The 17,695-nt window shown below is 36.7% G+C and overlaps 2 protein-coding genes across 4 annotated transcripts; one reads left to right on the forward strand and one right to left on the reverse strand.

Moving 5' to 3' along the window:
- Positions 1 to 226: 226 nt before the first annotated feature.
- Positions 227 to 3,863, reverse strand: LOC136692319 (protein SPO16 homolog). 3 transcript variants are annotated; one of them, XM_066665618.1, is made up of 5 exons: positions 3,512 to 3,863; positions 1,353 to 1,446; positions 909 to 1,080; positions 631 to 709; positions 227 to 446 (listed from the first exon to the last, which is right to left on the reverse strand). In XM_066665618.1, the coding sequence occupies exons 2-5, from the start codon at positions 1,426 to 1,428 to the stop codon at positions 324 to 326; spliced, it is 450 nt and encodes a 149-aa protein (XP_066521715.1). In that variant the 5' UTR covers positions 1,429 to 1,446; positions 3,512 to 3,863; the 3' UTR covers positions 227 to 323. The 3 variants fall into 3 exon arrangements, with proteins under 3 accessions (XP_066521715.1, XP_066521716.1, XP_066521714.1); XM_066665619.1 differs by lacking the exon at positions 3,512 to 3,863 and adding an exon at positions 2,857 to 2,884; XM_066665617.1 differs by lacking the exon at positions 3,512 to 3,863 and adding an exon at positions 2,131 to 2,465.
- tomm70a (translocase of outer mitochondrial membrane 70 homolog A (S. cerevisiae)) lies at positions 3,558 to 16,249 on the forward strand. Its single transcript, XM_066665616.1, has 12 exons — positions 3,558 to 3,956; positions 7,636 to 7,809; positions 7,907 to 8,033; positions 10,342 to 10,451; positions 10,564 to 10,712; positions 11,059 to 11,266; positions 11,456 to 11,590; positions 12,074 to 12,181; positions 12,384 to 12,500; positions 12,621 to 12,718; positions 12,832 to 12,954; positions 13,607 to 16,249. The coding sequence occupies exons 1-12, from the start codon at positions 3,702 to 3,704 to the stop codon at positions 13,758 to 13,760; spliced, it is 1,758 nt and encodes a 585-aa protein (XP_066521713.1). The 5' UTR covers positions 3,558 to 3,701; the 3' UTR covers positions 13,761 to 16,249.
- Positions 16,250 to 17,695: the final 1,446 nt, after the last annotated feature.

Raw genomic sequence — 17,695 nt, forward strand, 5'->3', positions numbered from 1 at the left:
TTTTTTCTATTTACATGCCATATATGTATTAATACCCAGACAGGATTTAAATTCTAAATAAACCTGAAATAATAATAAGAGAAAAACTAAAGTTGAATTAGAACAAACTCTGAATATAGAGATAGGATATATATATATATATATATATATATATATATATATATATATATATATATATATATATATATATATATATATATATATATATATATATATATAAATCCTATTTTAGTAAGTGCACTTTTTGTACTTAAAAGTCTCTATTTAACAAAAACCAGAAACCAGTGTGACTTTACAAAAAAAGAACCAAACAAACAGAATTCTCACTTCGGCTGATGAAGCTGCATGCTTCCAAGTAACTCCCAAACTGGACTGCTTTCGATGATGCGAGCTCGAGCTAGAGCCATCCTATTTCGTATGCTGTCCACTTGGGGCTTGCTGGTGGCCTGCAAGGTAAAGATGTTCTCTATTCACAACAACGAATTAGCATCATAAACATACAAATGTATGTTCTGCTCTTAGACTAAATACAGGACAGTAACATTGACAAACATTCCAGCATTGAAGGAGACATTCCACTAAGTCATACAAAACTGAAACAAATGTGAGAACAAAATACATGAAACTTACTTCGGCTATTGTCAGCACTGCCTTTACAATATCAGCATTACTATGAATGGGTAGAACTTTCAGATTACTGCCAAAGAATCTGGTAGAAAATTAAAAGGTAAGAAAAATTTGAACAAGTCACATTAAATGTAAAGCATGATGTTTTCTTATTGCTTAAGATAGTATGAAAAAAACAACACATTCTAAATATATCTCGATAGTGTAATAACTTATGTCAGAACTGTCATACTATAGAATCTTATAGCTATAGCTGAGCTAAAACATATGGCTTTATTAACCTCCTCTGCACTGCAGACACAATCTCCCATTCCCTTCTTCCATATACTGGGGACTGAAGCAGGAGAAAGCTGTTTCTGTGGACTTGTACAAACTTTTCAATCCGGTTAATAAATTCAGAATTTTCAGCCTTCTCAGGGAACTCCTCTGGGGAAATTAGCATGAAAGCTGTCCCTGAATGATCCAGAGGAAAATCAGAATTGGTTGTAAAATATGGCAGTGTATAACAACGATATACATCTACAGTACTTCCCCTAAGGCAGTCAGTTCAGCAATCTGATTCACAACTCACCACACACACCATAATCAAAAACAGTAAAGCCTTAAAGGGTCAAAAGGCAGCAGTGGTGCTTTAAAGATCATACTGAGTGTGGTCTGCTTGTGAGAATAATGAATATACAATAGACTCTACAGTTCCTTATTATTAGCCATTCATATAGGCCTACCGGACAGAGGGAAAACCAGAGCACCAAGTTCCACACTGTCGGAAAAACGAAGCCGGTGTTGCTGTGCCATGAGCATCTGCACAGCATCATTATTCTGTGAAGGAGCCATATAAAAATGAAATGTTTAGATAAGGTTAAATACAAAAGTAGCTAAGCAGAAAAACAGCTGACCACAACCAGTTAGAACTGAGTGGAGTCTGAGTAGTTTGAGCCTAAAATTGCTGATTTTGAGGAGCAATGTTTTTGAAGACATTCAAGGATTTGATGTGATGTTGTAAATTAAATAAAATAAAATATAAATCAAATTTGTCTATATTCCTTTTTCTGTCATTCTGAAAAGCACATTCCATGTCTACAGGATTTTAGATGAGCTCAATCAAACTGAAGCTGTAAAGAGTGTTTTAACATTAAATATTTGGAGAAGGGCCTTTGAAAGTTCAGGATACGGTGAGGTAAAAATGTATTTAAACTGTGTGTACCAGAGAAACATGTAACTGTCCCCCAAAATGAAAATGGCTGAAGATAATAAGGCACAGGTGCTTTAGTAAATTAATGAGTGATATTATTTAAATATTATTTAAAATACTTCAGCATTAGTGAACGTGGTTTAATATTACTAGAGAGTTTTATTGTATGGTAAAAACTGCAAATCTGTGGTAACGATCGAAACCTGTAAGACAAGTTTACAGGAAGTAGCTATGTAGATAAGCTAAAGAGCGCTAACTGGTCACAGTCAACTTTATCAATTCGACCAAGAAATTACAGTAATTATAGACACCTGAAGCGAAGTACTGACAATAACTGTCGTTTTCCATGAAGTCATTGTGTTAACTGAGTTTTAACTATTTCAGCAGAAACAAATCTTCAAGCAGCACCCTCAGATTACTGAACACTGGTTTATGTTACAGCAGTAGAGGGAGATGACTCTCTCTCTCTCTCTCTCTCTCAAACTGTACAGGTCACAACGTATTTAATTTTGAACAAAACCTCTCAGTAAAGCGGGTTATGCTATTACTAAATTCAGTCGAGGATTAAGTTTATGGTGACTATTTGTGTTAAGAGTTATTAACGTGATATTTGCTTAAAAAAAACATCCGAACGAACTATTCTGATTAGAATTTCAATCAAAATCAGAACAATGGCGCCATCTGTGGGTGAACGAGGAAATTGCTCAAATGGATATTTAATAAATAAATAAATGTAATTAGGATCTTTGGTTATCGACATCTTTTTTTTTGCAAAATAATTTGCTCCTTTTAGTACAACTGATCATAAACATAAACTGGTATTCATTATAATTAGTTTTAACATAAAAAATGCCAGATTGAACACCCTGTCATCAATTAAAACTAATAGGTTAATTAAACATTAACCTATTTTTATTAAAATTATATGTTTGGAAGTTATTACCAAGAAGAAAATCCCTGTCTTAGAAGTTCTTTATTTTTAACTATATGCCTTCGAATTCATTCAGTATGTGTGGATCTGTGAATATAGACCCCACCTATGTGTCCTCTCACCCCTCTGTCACTGGACTGCAGCTCAAAGCCCTGCAAGTTGACAGGATTTGATCCTTAGATGTGGATCAAATCTGCCTATAAATTTGTCTATTTGAAACTATAATACTGCAGGTTGAAAGCAGAAATGCTCAGAGGGTTGACAAATACGTGAATATCTATATGAACATGGATATGCGTAATAAAAACAAACAAAAAAACACCAATGTAGATACTACCTGTTTTATTTAATTAGGTATTGATTTTAAAACATATCAAAATAGTCCCTACGAAAACAAGTTACAATATAATTTGTTTTATATTTATTTATTTTTATATTGTTGTTAAACTAAAAAATTGAATGGCTGACTGAATAGGACATGTCAATATAATGTAAAAATAAAAATGCAAAAAATTAATTAAATAATAAATATAATCACAATATTATTATTATTATTATTGTTGCTGTTGTTGTAATTTATTACTAATATTATTTTTAATAGTAATAAATATATATTTATAGTTTTATTTTATTACTATTTTATTGCTACTTTTATTTATTAATTATATTTATATATACGATTTCAATTTTATATTAAATATATTTTATAAATATATAATAAATATAATTTAATTAGTATTTAAAATTTCTTCTTCTTCTACCTAATAAAAGTCTCCGGAAGCTTGGTTATGTTTGCACCGGCGGTAGTTCCCGTAAGGTCCTCCGGTGTCCCACAATGCTAGTAGTGAATTGCTCGCGCTCTCGTGGTAGCGGTAGCGGGAGTGCGCGTGCGTGGCCGTAGAACGCTGCTCGTGCTGCTCCGTGGTCACTGTTTGGTGGTCGCTGCTTGTGATGTCGGTATCTCGACCGGTGGAGCCGCAATGCGGCGGGGCAGGAGGAGGCGGCAGCGGTTTGTCCCGGTGGCAGCTCGCGCTGTTGGTGGGAGCACCACTTGCGCTCGGTCTCGGGGCCGCGTACCTGTGGCAGCGTAGCCGCCTCGGGGACAAACGGAAACGCGCGGAGGAGCGCAAGACCCCGGAGGGCAGCGCGAGCCCCGCACAGGGTCAACGCACCGCCGCTCAACTAGAAACGGAGGACGAGCGCACGGTGAGAGAGAGAGAGAGAGAGAGAGAGAGGTTGATCGGTTGATTAGGGTTAACATTAGTTGATAGTGAGCTGGTGGGTGTCTGTGAGCGTGTGGAGAGGGACGAGCTCTGAGTGAGAGACACTGAGTGTAAAGGTGTGCAGGACTCCCCCCGTTTCTCCTCAAGTAAATTCCGTACTGTCAATGTTTCACTCGCAGTCATCTCTGATCTGACCACAGACCTGACCCCACCACGAGGCCTGTAACATTAACTCGGACACTCCCAAACTTCACTACAGAATTCATATCAGAAACGCACAGTGGGGCCCTTCAGGCGCCGTGGGGCTCCAGACTCCCTCAGCCGTGTGGCTCCTGTTAATGTTCTGCTGTTTCACTCACTAAGATCAGGAGAAAAGCACAGGGTCAGTTACTGACCACGACCCCTTCCTACAAGTTTTACTGAGTGTGTTTTCAGTGACCGACACAGTGCAGCCGAAACTTAACTTTATCTATTTTTATAACACACACATATATATATATTCAAAATGTGGTGCTATTGTTATTATGAAGATCGTGATTGGTGATTCTGTGTCAGACTGGTTCACTGAAAGGTTGTGTGTACAGTTTATTTCTCCAGTTAAATAAAGTAAACTCTCGGTGAGGAGAAGGACTTAGCTATTCTCTGAATTAAGTAGGATAACTAAGTTTTTACTTCCAATAATTTACACCTGATGAAGTCATTTTGTAGTGCTACTGTTAAGACACACACGAGTTAGGTTACTGTTGAGAGTTAACCCCCCACAGTTCAGTGTGTAAATGATAAATACAGAGCTGGAGTGAAGCTGAATGTAGTCAAGGGCACGGCGCCGTTCATATCGTCTCTGTCTGAACTCGCCGAGGGAGCTACGCTAACCTAGCCTAGCTCACCTGAAAAAAATGAGACAAGATAGTGACCATTTAAAGCTGTGTAATGAACTCTCATGTGTAACTTTCTTTCACGTTACGGTGGCTAATAGAGTGTTTAACTGAATTTGCTCTCGCACTCTGTCCGTTATTGTTACAGAGTGCTGTTGTGGAGCTAACGTTATCTAGCCACGGTGCGGCTCCTGCTAAAAGACAATCACAGCTGGCCTTTCCTCCATTTACTTAAATGTTTTTAAACTACTTCCTTTTCCTTCTTTTGACAGAATCTAAAGAACCTGTGTTTCATGTAGCCGTGCCTTTCTGAGGTATTTTGTGCTGAATGAGATTGACACTAAAACTGAGCAGCTATTCGTGTCCCACTGATATTTAATTAAAGTACACAATTGTTTAAACATAAAATAATAACATTTTCTATAGTTAAAAGATTTTTATCAGTGTGAGGGCATGGTTAAAAACAATTAACGTAAGTCGCCTCCTGGTCATCAGTTATAAAAAACATCTCTGTTCATCAGAATTAAAACATTTAGAAGTTATTTCCAAGAAGAAAAAAAAAATCCGGAATGAATTAAAAGTGATTTAGATACTTTCACATTCACAGATCTGTACAAATGCATTTATTCCTTGGGTTTATGACATAAGCAACCCTGTCTGTCTGAAACCACCAATATGAGGCTGCTTTTAGAAGTGAAAATGCCCAGCATTGGCTTTTACAGAGAGCCAATCAGAATGCAACTGGCAGAATCCTGACAGCGAGGTCAGGTTCTTACACTGAAGGTATGAGACTCTTCATCTACATGTGGGCGGTGTCCATGGCTGAGACTACATGGACTAAAACTTGATTGTCACTAGAAGGGGTTTTACATTGTTTTATCTCTTAATGTTCACTCTACCCTGGAGCCTGAACACATCCATTCCCATAAAATATCTGAAACGCTCCTGTTCAACAGCAGTTTGTATCATTTGTGTTTCCAGATGGCTTCCCAATAAGGGATTCATCAGTATAATCAGACTCCTGTATTTGACAGAGCAAATGTTGGAGCAAATGTTTTCATGGGTGAAAAAGCTCTTAACAAATGTGTCTTGGCTCTAAATGTTTTACATGTTTGAGGGAGTAGGAGAGAGAATTATTGCTTAAGTGTCATGAAGCAGGAGATGCCACTGTGTGCTGTCATGGTGCTTCACTGGAATGATCAGCCTTTTTCCTGAAACATCACAAGTCTGTATATTCTGGCTTCATCCTTTTGTGAGAGGAGAGTAAAACTTAATATTTGATGTGAAATATGAAGTGGAAAAGATAGTGTTGATAGATGGTTTATTTGATTGAAACTAACATTTACATGGCTTTCGTCAAGTGTGTCATCATTATTCACTTCCATACGTCCAGCAAAGAGAATGTTCCTTGTTTTCCCTTAGTATCTTTTTATATACAAGGTTTAGGAATCATGACAACCGATATTAAGTATGTTTGAAACATAGCCTTAGTGCTGTCTACATGTATACATTGTAGTTTTATGACTTATGATATTCACTATATAAGGAATGAGGAGCTATTTGAAATTAAGCCTGAGACAGCCATGCAATGTGACGTCAGTATGTCTGAAAAGCTAACTTTCCCTTGTCCACACAAGAACAGTGACAACAGTGTTTTCAGAAATCTCCACCTTGACATGCATTTTTTATAAACCTCTGTTTTCATTGACCTAAAATGCAAGAAAAAAAACTTGTTTTTCTAAAATATCTGGATTCATGTGGATGGCGTCTTGTTGTTATTTCTGATGTACAATAACATCTAACATTATACCATTAATGGAAAAACGAATTGTAGTTTCTGCTTCCTGCTCATGTGAACATTGACTAAGATGAAACTCTGCCATGAAATAAGGCTTGGTACACTGTCAGGGGACATCGTTTAGACTAAGTTATTGTATGTCTTGTTAGATGTAACGTGCTGGTCCCAATCTCATTTTCTTGTTTCAATAACATTGCAATTGAAACAGCATCTTATAATCACTGTAGAAATTAATCTACTCTAGTTGTCAGGAGGCCATAGGGATTAGCTGAGAGCTCACCATAAGTGGGATTTCACTAAAGCTGTCTGTCTGCAGACTTTGAGACAGAGGGAGGAGTCTCATGGGGGTGTGGGCTTATCTGTCTTCCCTTTACACCCACACTCTCATTTTAATATGACAATACTTGTCCAATGTAGCCAATAATTTATAGCTCAACTTGGAATTTTTGTGCTATTTCAACATTAATGCTTTATCAGCTGTACAGTTTACATATACATATGTCCCAAATAAAGAATATATTGTTAAATTTGCTAGGGCTAATTAAATCCTACTAATTTTTGTCCTCTTTAAATAATCTTTTTCGAAATATTGCTTTTTGAGATGTCTGTGTTTGGTTCCATTATGGTGTGTATTTATCTATGGTATCTGTATGTATTATTTTATTTTTTTGTCATTAGATTTTATTGTTAGGTTGTTAAATAGCTGAAGGTTCTGTAAATGCTCAGATTAAGGACACGCACAGCATATGGGGCTCACTGTCACTACGCACACTAATCTGCTCCTCTGCAGAATAATCATTGGCTGAACATACTGCAGACAAATTCACAAATGTCATGCCCTGAATCTATTTTGGTGTTGTCTTGTTTAGTGCAGTGTTTTTAATCTGCTTTCTTGTTCTATTGCCACATTGTGACATACTCACAAAATCGACTAGTTTATGAAATTCATTGTTTATCACAATAATAATTGTTTCTCTTTCTTGTCATAGAGTCCTCTGGATAGGGCCCAGGCTGCTAAGAACAAGGGCAACAAGTACTTCAAGGCTGGCAAATATGAGCAAGCCATCCAGTGCTACACAGAGGCCATCAGTCTATGCCCCAAGGATCAAAAGAGTGACCTCTCCACCTTCTACCAGAACAGAGCTGCAGCATATGAGCAACAGGTTGGTTTCAGAGGCCCAAGAAATGGTCCACATTCTGATTTTTCAGCTCAAGAATAGATTGAAAAATCTCATCCTGACTGCTTTTTTGTAACTACAGGCAAAATGGACAGAAGTGGTGCAGGACTGCTCTCAGGCTGTTGAGATGAACCCACGCTATGTCAAAGCCCTCTTCAGGCGTGCCAAAGCCCAGGAAAAACTGGACCACAAGAAGGAGTGCCTAGAAGGTTGGAGTCTTCAATTTGCTCTAATCAGATTCTGTTATGTCATTTCTCCTTTCTCCCATGGATGGGCAGGGAATTGAATAGCAGTAGACAGGACAAGGTTGAATTCACTTATGAATCTGATCAGACATCTGTCAGTCACAAAAGCATTTTCCACTGCACACAGTACTGGAAATTTGATACTTTGATACCTAATCAAGATAGACTTCAACAGGACCTAATGCTACCCTAGTGCTTTCTCCTCTGTCTTTGGGGATGCTTAAAACTTAATCAAATAACAATTTTAGTGACATATTTAATACTCCTGATGAAGACAAAGTCATTGTATTGACAAATCTGTCCTAGAATTATACTCTGGTGTACTCTGATGTTAGTTATACTTTGTGAAAATATTAGAAGGTGATGTTATCTACAAGTTAATAAACTTAGCACAAAAAGTAAGGAAATTTGTGTTTGGTAGATTGTTTCTTTGTTGTAACAATGCTTCTTGGCACTAAATTATATACTGTTGGAAAGCCTGTTAACTTCCCTTTTAAATGGTGTCACATTTGTAAGAAACATGCTTTGTGGGATGAGCAGTAGAGCTGAGTATGTGGATTGAGCCCATATAAAACTTGCCAAATCCTCTCTAGCAGATGAACATATTACCCAAATAAATATTTTTTAGAGTCGCAACAAAAAATATAAAAACAAAGGGGGTTTTGGAGTTGACAGATTGGCACATGCTATTCAGTGAAAGACACTTGTAAATACAGAACCACGTTCCATACCATGTAATCAATCCTGTTGTAGACTGATGTTAACATATGGACACAGAAGTACAGAAATAAATGAATGAAGAAACGTGGAGTTAACAAAGTTGTTCTCAAACGTTTTAGACCAGGTACCACCTATTATCAATTCAAAGCCCCCAAGTACCACCTATGAATCCTATGAATGTCTTGCTTGAATATTTGTAATTTGCATGCATTACACAAACTTATTCTAAAATAATTACAAAAAGTTATAGACCGCATACAAATAATTAGGCCTAAACTGTACGTTTTAAATGCAATTATATATTTATGAGAACATGAGAAGTTTGGGAAAATAAACATTTTGAATTATATAAAAACACGAAGAGCGATCAATTTAATATGCACTTTAATACACTAAGTGAAAACTGCGGCGCTTGGAGCAGGTGCTAACAGTGGCTTGTATTAGTAGGTGAAGGAGGCGTGACACTGTTAAAACAGTTTTTTAGAACTCTGATGCAAAGATTGGCCATGTTTTCCTTTAGTTAGGTGTTCTCTCTATGCCTCTAGATTCAGTCCTTCTGGCTTTAGGAGTATTTCTCTGGTCTCGGTTGAAGCAGGGGAACGCTGCTCAGCCTTTCCCTTACAAACGTGTACTGAACTACAGTTTATACCGTAATGTTGTGTTTTTTTTTTTTAAATACGCAAACAGATTTTATTAAAGCTTAATGAAAAATGTGAAACGTTATGTAGTTTACACATTAACATTTTTCAGTTTCTGATTTTCAGTTTTTCAGTAAGTAAGTCGTTTGTTAACTAGTAATTTATCAAGGTCATCTGGCATACTACCACTTGCTACTTTGCATACCACAGTTTGAGAACCACTGAGTTAACCAAAATAAATAAGTGAAGAAATGTGAAATAATAGAAATAAGTAAATGTAGAAACGTGAAATTACATTGTGAATACATGTATGTAGAAATTAGTTGTTACAGCAATAAATAAATGAAGAGATACCCAAGTAACGTAAGAACAATTTTAAAGAATAATCTTTATAAACAAAACACATTTGTGTATGATTTAGTTGTATATTTAAAAAAAATTTCTGCTCCCTGTTATGGCAAAATCTAAAATTAATATATTTAATTAATATATATCCAAGTATCACCAGGAAGGAAGATTGATGCTCAAAGAATTCTTTGGGTAGATAAGAGAGAATCTTTGACTGCGAGTCTTATTCCTCTGTTTGTATACAACTTTGAAATATGTATACCGTCACTATCCTTTTAAAAACCCGTATCTCCTAAAATACTTTACAGGAGAAGGATAAAAATCGTAACATTTAAATGCAAGTGAATGTATAATTATTATATGTAATATGATGGGTTCAAATTATGTAGTAAACAAAAAGCTGACAAAAATGGAGATGCATGTTTTTAACTGGACAGAGACGATATGCATTTTAATCACTGAGACTTGTCAGCGTTACATCATCAGTACCAAATTGGAACAGATGAGGCAAGATAACTGAATCCTTAAAGCAAGCTTAAATATTCTAACAAGGATTTATTTTATAGATGTGACGGCTGTATGTATTCTTGAGGCCTTCCAGAACCAACAAAGCATGCTACTGGCAGACAAGGTGCTGAAACAACTGGGAAAAGAGAAGGCTAAAGAAAAATACAAGGTAGTCATAGTAAAAGTACTCACCATTCTTCATTTAATATCATTACCTCTCAGCTGAGGACTTTTGTACAGTGAATCAGATTTTTTTTTTCCTCCCTTTTGTGTGTGTCCAGAACCGGGAACCTCTTATGCCATCTCCACAGTTTATCAAGTCCTATTTCAGCTCCTTCACCGATGACATCATCTCACAACCTCTTCAGAAAGGAGAGAAAAAAGATGAGGACAAGGATAAAGAGGGCGAGACTGCGGAGGTCACAGGAAGGTTAGGGTTTATTCTTTTGTGTCAAAGCACCTATGTGTTCAGATATTTTCAATATTGGAGGGTAATGCATTAAAAGCTAGCTTGAAAGATACAGCCAGTGGATATTTTTAGCAAATTGATGCTTCTTATAACCCCTGTCAAAGGCTTTAAATCACATTTTCACCCATTTTCATTTGCTACAGGCAGCTTTTTATAAAAGTGATTTATCTGTTACTTGTGTCCCAATTCTGTCAGAGTTTCAGTTTACCAGACATTTTTCTAGTTATCTTAAATAGTAAAGTTATATTTTACCTGTAAAATCCATGTTGGTTCTAAAAGAAATATTATATCCCCTTTGCTTATTCAGCTCAGGATATCTAAAGGCCAAGCAGTACATGGAGGAGGAGAACTATGATAAGATCATCAGTGAGTGCACTAAGGAAATTGAATCTAAGGGCAGATACACAGCTGAGGCCTTGTTGCTGAGAGCCACCTTCTACCTGCTTATTGGGAATGCCACTGCTGCCCAGCCTGACCTGGATAAAGTCATTAACATGCAGGATGCCAATGTCAAGGTAATTGGAGTATATGGAGAGCGAGAGAACCTTTTTATATATAAAGTGAGTTCTTGCTTTTATGTAGAAGCAATGCGCTAATAGTTTGACTAATAGTGTTTTGCCTCAGCCACCCAATAGTTGATGTGAAGGCTAAATCACTGGTTTCCTGTAAATTAATAACTTCTGTCTGTGTGTGGATTATTGTAGTTGAGGGCTAATGCTCTGATAAAACGTGGCAGTATGTACATGCAACAGCAGCAACCACAGCTGTCCACCCAAGACTTCAACATGGCTGCTGAAATTGATCTTCGCAATGCAGATGTGTACCACCACAGAGGACAGGTAATGCTACTGTCATATTCTGACATTCTTCGTCTTGCTGAGTAATCCGTGTTGATTTTCTTTTTTCTTTATTTATTTATTAAAAAAAAAAACAAATTAATAGTAATTTCTGGTCTTGTTTGTGGTTTCTGTTTGAGCACAGCTATGCACCAATCACTTGCCATAAGAGTTACTTGAATGTCAACTTTTCTTACTGGAGGCTGATTTTGATTTAAAATAATTATGAACACTTATTTACATTTGGAATGAAAGAGCTTCAAAAACGTTTTACCTCTGAAAAGGACAAATTTCTCTAATTAAATTACTCAAAGTACATTGTTGCATTTGTCAAGAATTAATTGTGCTGCTTTATTTGAAGTAGCTTAACTCTCTTTGTAAATAAATAGGGTTATTAACTTATCTTGTTGAATAGCATCTGCATTTCAATATGATTTGGCCTTAAACAGTTTTCAAATCTTTTATTATCTTCTTTTTATATCCCAGTTAAAAATTCTGCTGGACCAAGTAGAGGAGGCAGTGGCAGACTTTGATGAGTGTATTCTGCTCAGGCCAGACTCTGCCTTGGCACAGGCACAGAAGTGTTTCGCTCTTGTAAGTATCAACAGAGGGCACTATTGTGCAACTGAATATTATTTTTTTTTTGCCACAGAAACGATAAGAATTTTCTGCCATTTACACAGGTAATGACTTCTCCCAGTTCTTGCCTCTGAGTTTAACTAAAGCAAAATGAAATTGTACTGAGAAGTTGAGCATGTTTGAGCCTAACATGTTGTGTTGTAACTCTGTGCTCCAGTATAGACAGGCCTACACTGGAAACAACCCATCTCAAGTGCAGACAGCCATGGATGGCTTTGAAGATGTCATCAGGCGATTTCCTAAATGTGCAGAGGGCTATGCTCTTTATGCTCAGGTATAGACTTTGGAGTAGTTTCATAGCCCCTTTACTAGAAACATACTAGTTTGACAAACCGCAGTGAGCTTATTTAATTTACTTCTTCTGTCTTATTTTCTTTCTCTGATGTCTGTATAGGCCCTGACTGACCAGCAGCAGTTTGGGAAGGCAGATGAGATGTATGACAAATGTATTGAACTGGAGCCTGACAATGCCACAACATATGTCCATAAAGGGTTAGTTTTTGGCCACTGAAAATAATAGGGTGTATATAATTAATTTATTATTTTTAAATGTACCAGAATGGCTCTAACCATGTCTGTCCGTCTTTCTATGTATTGATGAACAGTCTGCTTCAGCTGCAGTGGAAGCAGGATCTAGACTTGGGCCTGGACCTCATTAGTAAAGCAATTGAGATTGACAACAAATGTGACTTTGCCTATGAAACTATGGGAACTATAGAAGTTCAAAGGTATGTCTCTCATCTTATGTTTCTGTATCTCATCCCCCATAACCTTGGATGTATCACAAAAAAAAGTTACTGGTTCTGGGCAAAAAATTATTGCATCAGGTACAAAGAAAATGTAAGCAATTAAAAATGAACTGTCAAATAGCCTTTGTTAGATTTTAAGATAAAGAAGGGACACAAAGATTTTTTTATTTTTTAATGTATCAATATTCCGCAAGTTAAAATTGGCTTTTTGCCCTTTTCATCCAAACCCTTGAATTTGTTCTATTCAGGATGTTTGAACCTTGGTGCTTTCTAGCAAACCAGCCTACATTTGCACCAGTTGTGATGGGAACAAAGGCTGTATCATTGCTGTTAGGTTTTAAATAGAACAGCTCCATAGCCATAGATAAATGGATAGAGTCAGGATCTGGTCATGGTTAATCCACTGTTTACAGTTACAGATCATAGTGATATATGATGCATGTTTAAAAGATCCAGACTTTTGTCTATTTAAGTTCAAAGTGAGTATTTTGGAGTATGTCTCCAGAGCTGTCCTGCTGTCAGACATACCGCCATTTTGTAAGCGCCAGCATTGTTGCTGGTTTACGTATATTTTGTGGAGTAATATTTGAAGTTCCATTATCATACAATGATTTTTGGTTTTTTTTCACAGAGGTAACCTGGATAAGGCCATAGACATGTTTAACAAGGCCATCAACTTAGCAAAGTCAGAAATGGAAATGGCCCACCTCTACTCACTCTGTGATGCTGCCTATGCCCAGACAGAGGTGGCCAGGAAATATGGGCTCAAGCCCCCAACACTTTAACTCTCCTCTCCAATCTCTATTCTTCTGCTGAGCCTGAGTATAATCATGCCATCCCCTCTAAATTTTGAGTTATATAATTTTGTCTGATGTTGATCCATTGTTAATAAGGAGAAATGCAGTCAGACAATAGTCTTGCAGTCATGTGATTATGTTACGTCATTATCGTAATGCAGGGAATAATAGAGGTTTTGAGTCTGTGCAATGAAAGACAGGTAGGGAGGAAAGAAACCAGTGAAGACTAGATTGAGAAAACCTACAGGATTTATAGCCTCAGCAGTGGTTTTAGCCCATGGACCCCCAGCCTAGCACTTGGTGTGGCCCAGACTAACACCCTCATTAAAACATTCTTCCATTATTGCTTTGCTTCATACATTAGTTATGTGCCCTTTGTAAATCATAAATGATTCTCATAATTCCAGTTGATGTTAAATAAAAATACTATTAGTAAATTGAATTGAATTCAGTTGATAGCTTTAATGTTTTTTTTTCTTCCTCCTTATGGGGACACAAATTTCCAAATATTTTTGTGCACACTTGGAAGAATTATGTTGTTGTTTCTGGAATTTTGGTTTGTTGCTGTGATGTTATAGTTCAGATGTTCTCTACGGTTTGGAAACAGTCATATCGTAGGTTTTGATCCACTTTTGTTTTATGAGAAGTGCAGGATTATCTTTATTCCAGATGTGTAGACTGTGTATAAGAAATGTGTGTCACTGCCATTATTGACACATTTTATGTCTAAAAGGGGAAATATCACAGTGGAAAGTTTGGGCCACGCAGTGAATTTAATTTGTCTCTGTCAATTATTATATATTTTTTTTAAATATAATTTGGCTTTTTTTTTTTTTTTTTTTTTCATTTTATATTCTGTACAGCATGAGTGAGATTTGTCTTTATAAATAAATGTTAAAACTCTACACTTGTAATGCTATCCTAATAATGCAATCCAGCTAGTTGATTTGTTAATGTGAATGCCTTAAAATCCTTTTTAGGTCAACATTTTTGCGGTAGATGTGATTTGCATATTTAATGACATAAGGGGAAAATCAGCTAATTTTAAAATTTCACCTGGAGTTTCAACAATGAACACAACACAATCAAATGACCCCCTGACCACTGCCCCCCCCCCCCCCCCCCCCTTCCAAACAGTTTATGCACTAAAATATTTGTCAGAAACACTGATGCACAAAACATATTGAAAACATTCATCAAGATGTAAGAAGAAACACATGTATTTTCACCACTTGCTAAATTTTAAGGAAATTATTATTATTTTTAATACATTTATTTGGAGGATGTATCTTGTTTGGAGAACATATGGTGGATGCAGCTGCTTGTCTCCGTGTGCCAGATGTCTTTTTCTCTAAAAGCAAATAAGATGATGCTAATCATTTTTTTTTTCTCCGGGCGTATGCTTGTTGTGTGTATGTGCACCAATTCTTTGTGAAGGTTCTCTCTTGTGATGGTGGGTGAAGCATGAACTTTAGAGCCTTATCTCAAGCTGGATGTGAAATGGATCTGGGACACCATCAATCTATATGTAGCGACTTGTTTACGATATCAAGGGCTTTCACACATCCTTATAGCTGTAAAATTTATTATAGAAATACATATACCTCTTGTTTAATGGGTGTCAGTCCTCCACATTTTTATAGGGTTTGTTACACAAGAACATGACTAATTTGCTTTGAGCAATGTAGTACCGTGGTAGCTTGAGCAAAAACATTTTTCACATTGAGTAACTGAAATTGTCAGTGCTGTTCTGTTCCACTCCTTGCCTAGTTAGTCTGTTAAACGTAAACGGTAAAGTGTTCATCTTCAGTGCACATGAATGATTCTCTTCACTGCCAAAGCTTTCCTAACAAATATCCATCTTATAACTCATGGTCCCACTGCTGGTATTGTTAGTGTTAATGAACAGAAAGTAAGTTAAAATGGCATGATCACCATAAAGCGCGATTTCACAATCACCTAAATATAGATGACACCCCCATAAAAAGCACATTAAACATTGGGGATAAAAGACTGGATGTGTTAATCCCTGACCTCATCTGTGCATTTAAGAAGATGAAAACTAGGAGAAGCTCATGCATGTAAAGCTCTGTTGCATTGCCTGTGCTGTTAAACGTGCTTGCTCTGTAATAAGACTAGTTAAATGCACTGAATTTGCAACGTAAGTCTAAGTTGTGGGGGAAATAATCATTCCAGGCTGCTGCATGTTAGATGATAATTTGAGAAACTCCTGTTTGTGATAACCATTTTAATGAAGCTTTGCCTAAAAAAAAAAGGATTGGTCCTAACTTCAATTTATTTGTGATTGTGGCCCGTTTGATGTTGGATATTCTGAAACATAACTGCACAAGGAGTGCTCTTTAACAGGTGTGAAATTTAAAAGGTGTGTGGGGTGGGGGTATAATGTGTTAATATTTAATGTTGGTTATGTTTCAATGTGTAATCTTAATGTAACATAAAATAAAGGAATTATTCAAATAATGGATACTGATTCTACAAAAAATGATTTTTATAACTATTTCTGATTAAAATATTTCTGCATAACAAGCGATTTCATTTAGTTTTATAACACAATCTGATGGTGTAGGGGGTAGAAATTCTGCCTCACATGGACAAGGATTCTGTAGCAAGAACACCATGCTACACATTAAGACTTCTAATGCCAAATTCACCTACTACTGTACATTCTCAAAAAAAAAAGTTACAATATAGATACATTATTGTCATTAAAGGTACAACAGAGGTTTTAAAGTCCAGTTTAGTTACCCTAAAGGTATATTAAATTCTCTTTTCCACAAGGAGAGGTGAATGTAAGCTTTGATTACAGAACTGTGTAAAGTGAATGAAATGGGGTGTATGAAATCAACACAATTAAAATCTACAACTGAACTCTAAAGGTGTAGAATATGTACCTGCCCTGTGAAGGACTGGCGCCCCCTCCAGGGTGTATTCCCGCCTTGCGCCCAATAATTCCAGGTAGGCTCTGGACCCACCGCAACCCTGAACTGGATAAGCGGTTACAGATAACGAATGAATGAATATGTACCCTTAAAGTTACCACCACAGTAATGGTTTTTCTGACAGTGTACCATGATCAAAATGCATTTATGCATCTGCCCAATGCATAAATATCAGTAATATTATGTCAGTGTATATAGTAATAGTAAGGTCAGTGAAGCATCACATGATTTTAAAGCTATTATCTTAAGTTAAATATATTATAGTGTTCCTTTAACATGATCATCAGTTACTGGAACACAGATGAATTTCCAGGCAGCCCAGAGTACCATGAGTTGCCTTGTTTATGCTTGGTACCTCTCAATGTTGCCTTGGGTTCTTATGCAGTTATTTTATCTGCCATTTGCACACACACATGTTCGGACCCAGATTTCTGTGAAGATGTTTAGGGTAATGTCTGTTGTAAGTCTTATCAGGGCTGCCCAGAAGATGTGATTTCACTCACCAGGACATTTCCTTAAATCCTAAAAGACCATACACCAATCATCCATAACGTTAACATGACCTTACTTCAACAATACATGTCCATTTCATCCAACCAACCTACCTATCTGTTTCTCTGCATTTGTTGTACCCATTTCACTGTTTTCATTGGTTGAGACCATCACAGAGCTGGGTGATGGATCATCCTCGAAAATGCAGTGACACAGATGTGATGTTTTTGTGATAGTGTATGCTGGTGACAATGTATCAGACACAGTGCTGCTGGAGTTTTGAAACACCTCTCTGGCACTGCTGGACCGATAGCAGACTAACAACCAAAATATTCAGCCAACTGTGTTGGAGCCACATCTTGTGACGACTGATGAAAATTTGGATGCTGAATAACAAACTGCGTTACAACAGCTGAGCCAAATATTAGGTGTATATAATAGAATGGTCAGCGAGTAGAAACATTGTGGAAA

The sequence above is a fragment of the Hoplias malabaricus genome, chromosome 3 (genome assembly GCF_029633855.1).
Source record: "Hoplias malabaricus isolate fHopMal1 chromosome 3, fHopMal1.hap1, whole genome shotgun sequence".
Classification (NCBI taxonomy): domain Eukaryota; kingdom Metazoa; phylum Chordata; class Actinopteri; order Characiformes; family Erythrinidae; genus Hoplias; species Hoplias malabaricus.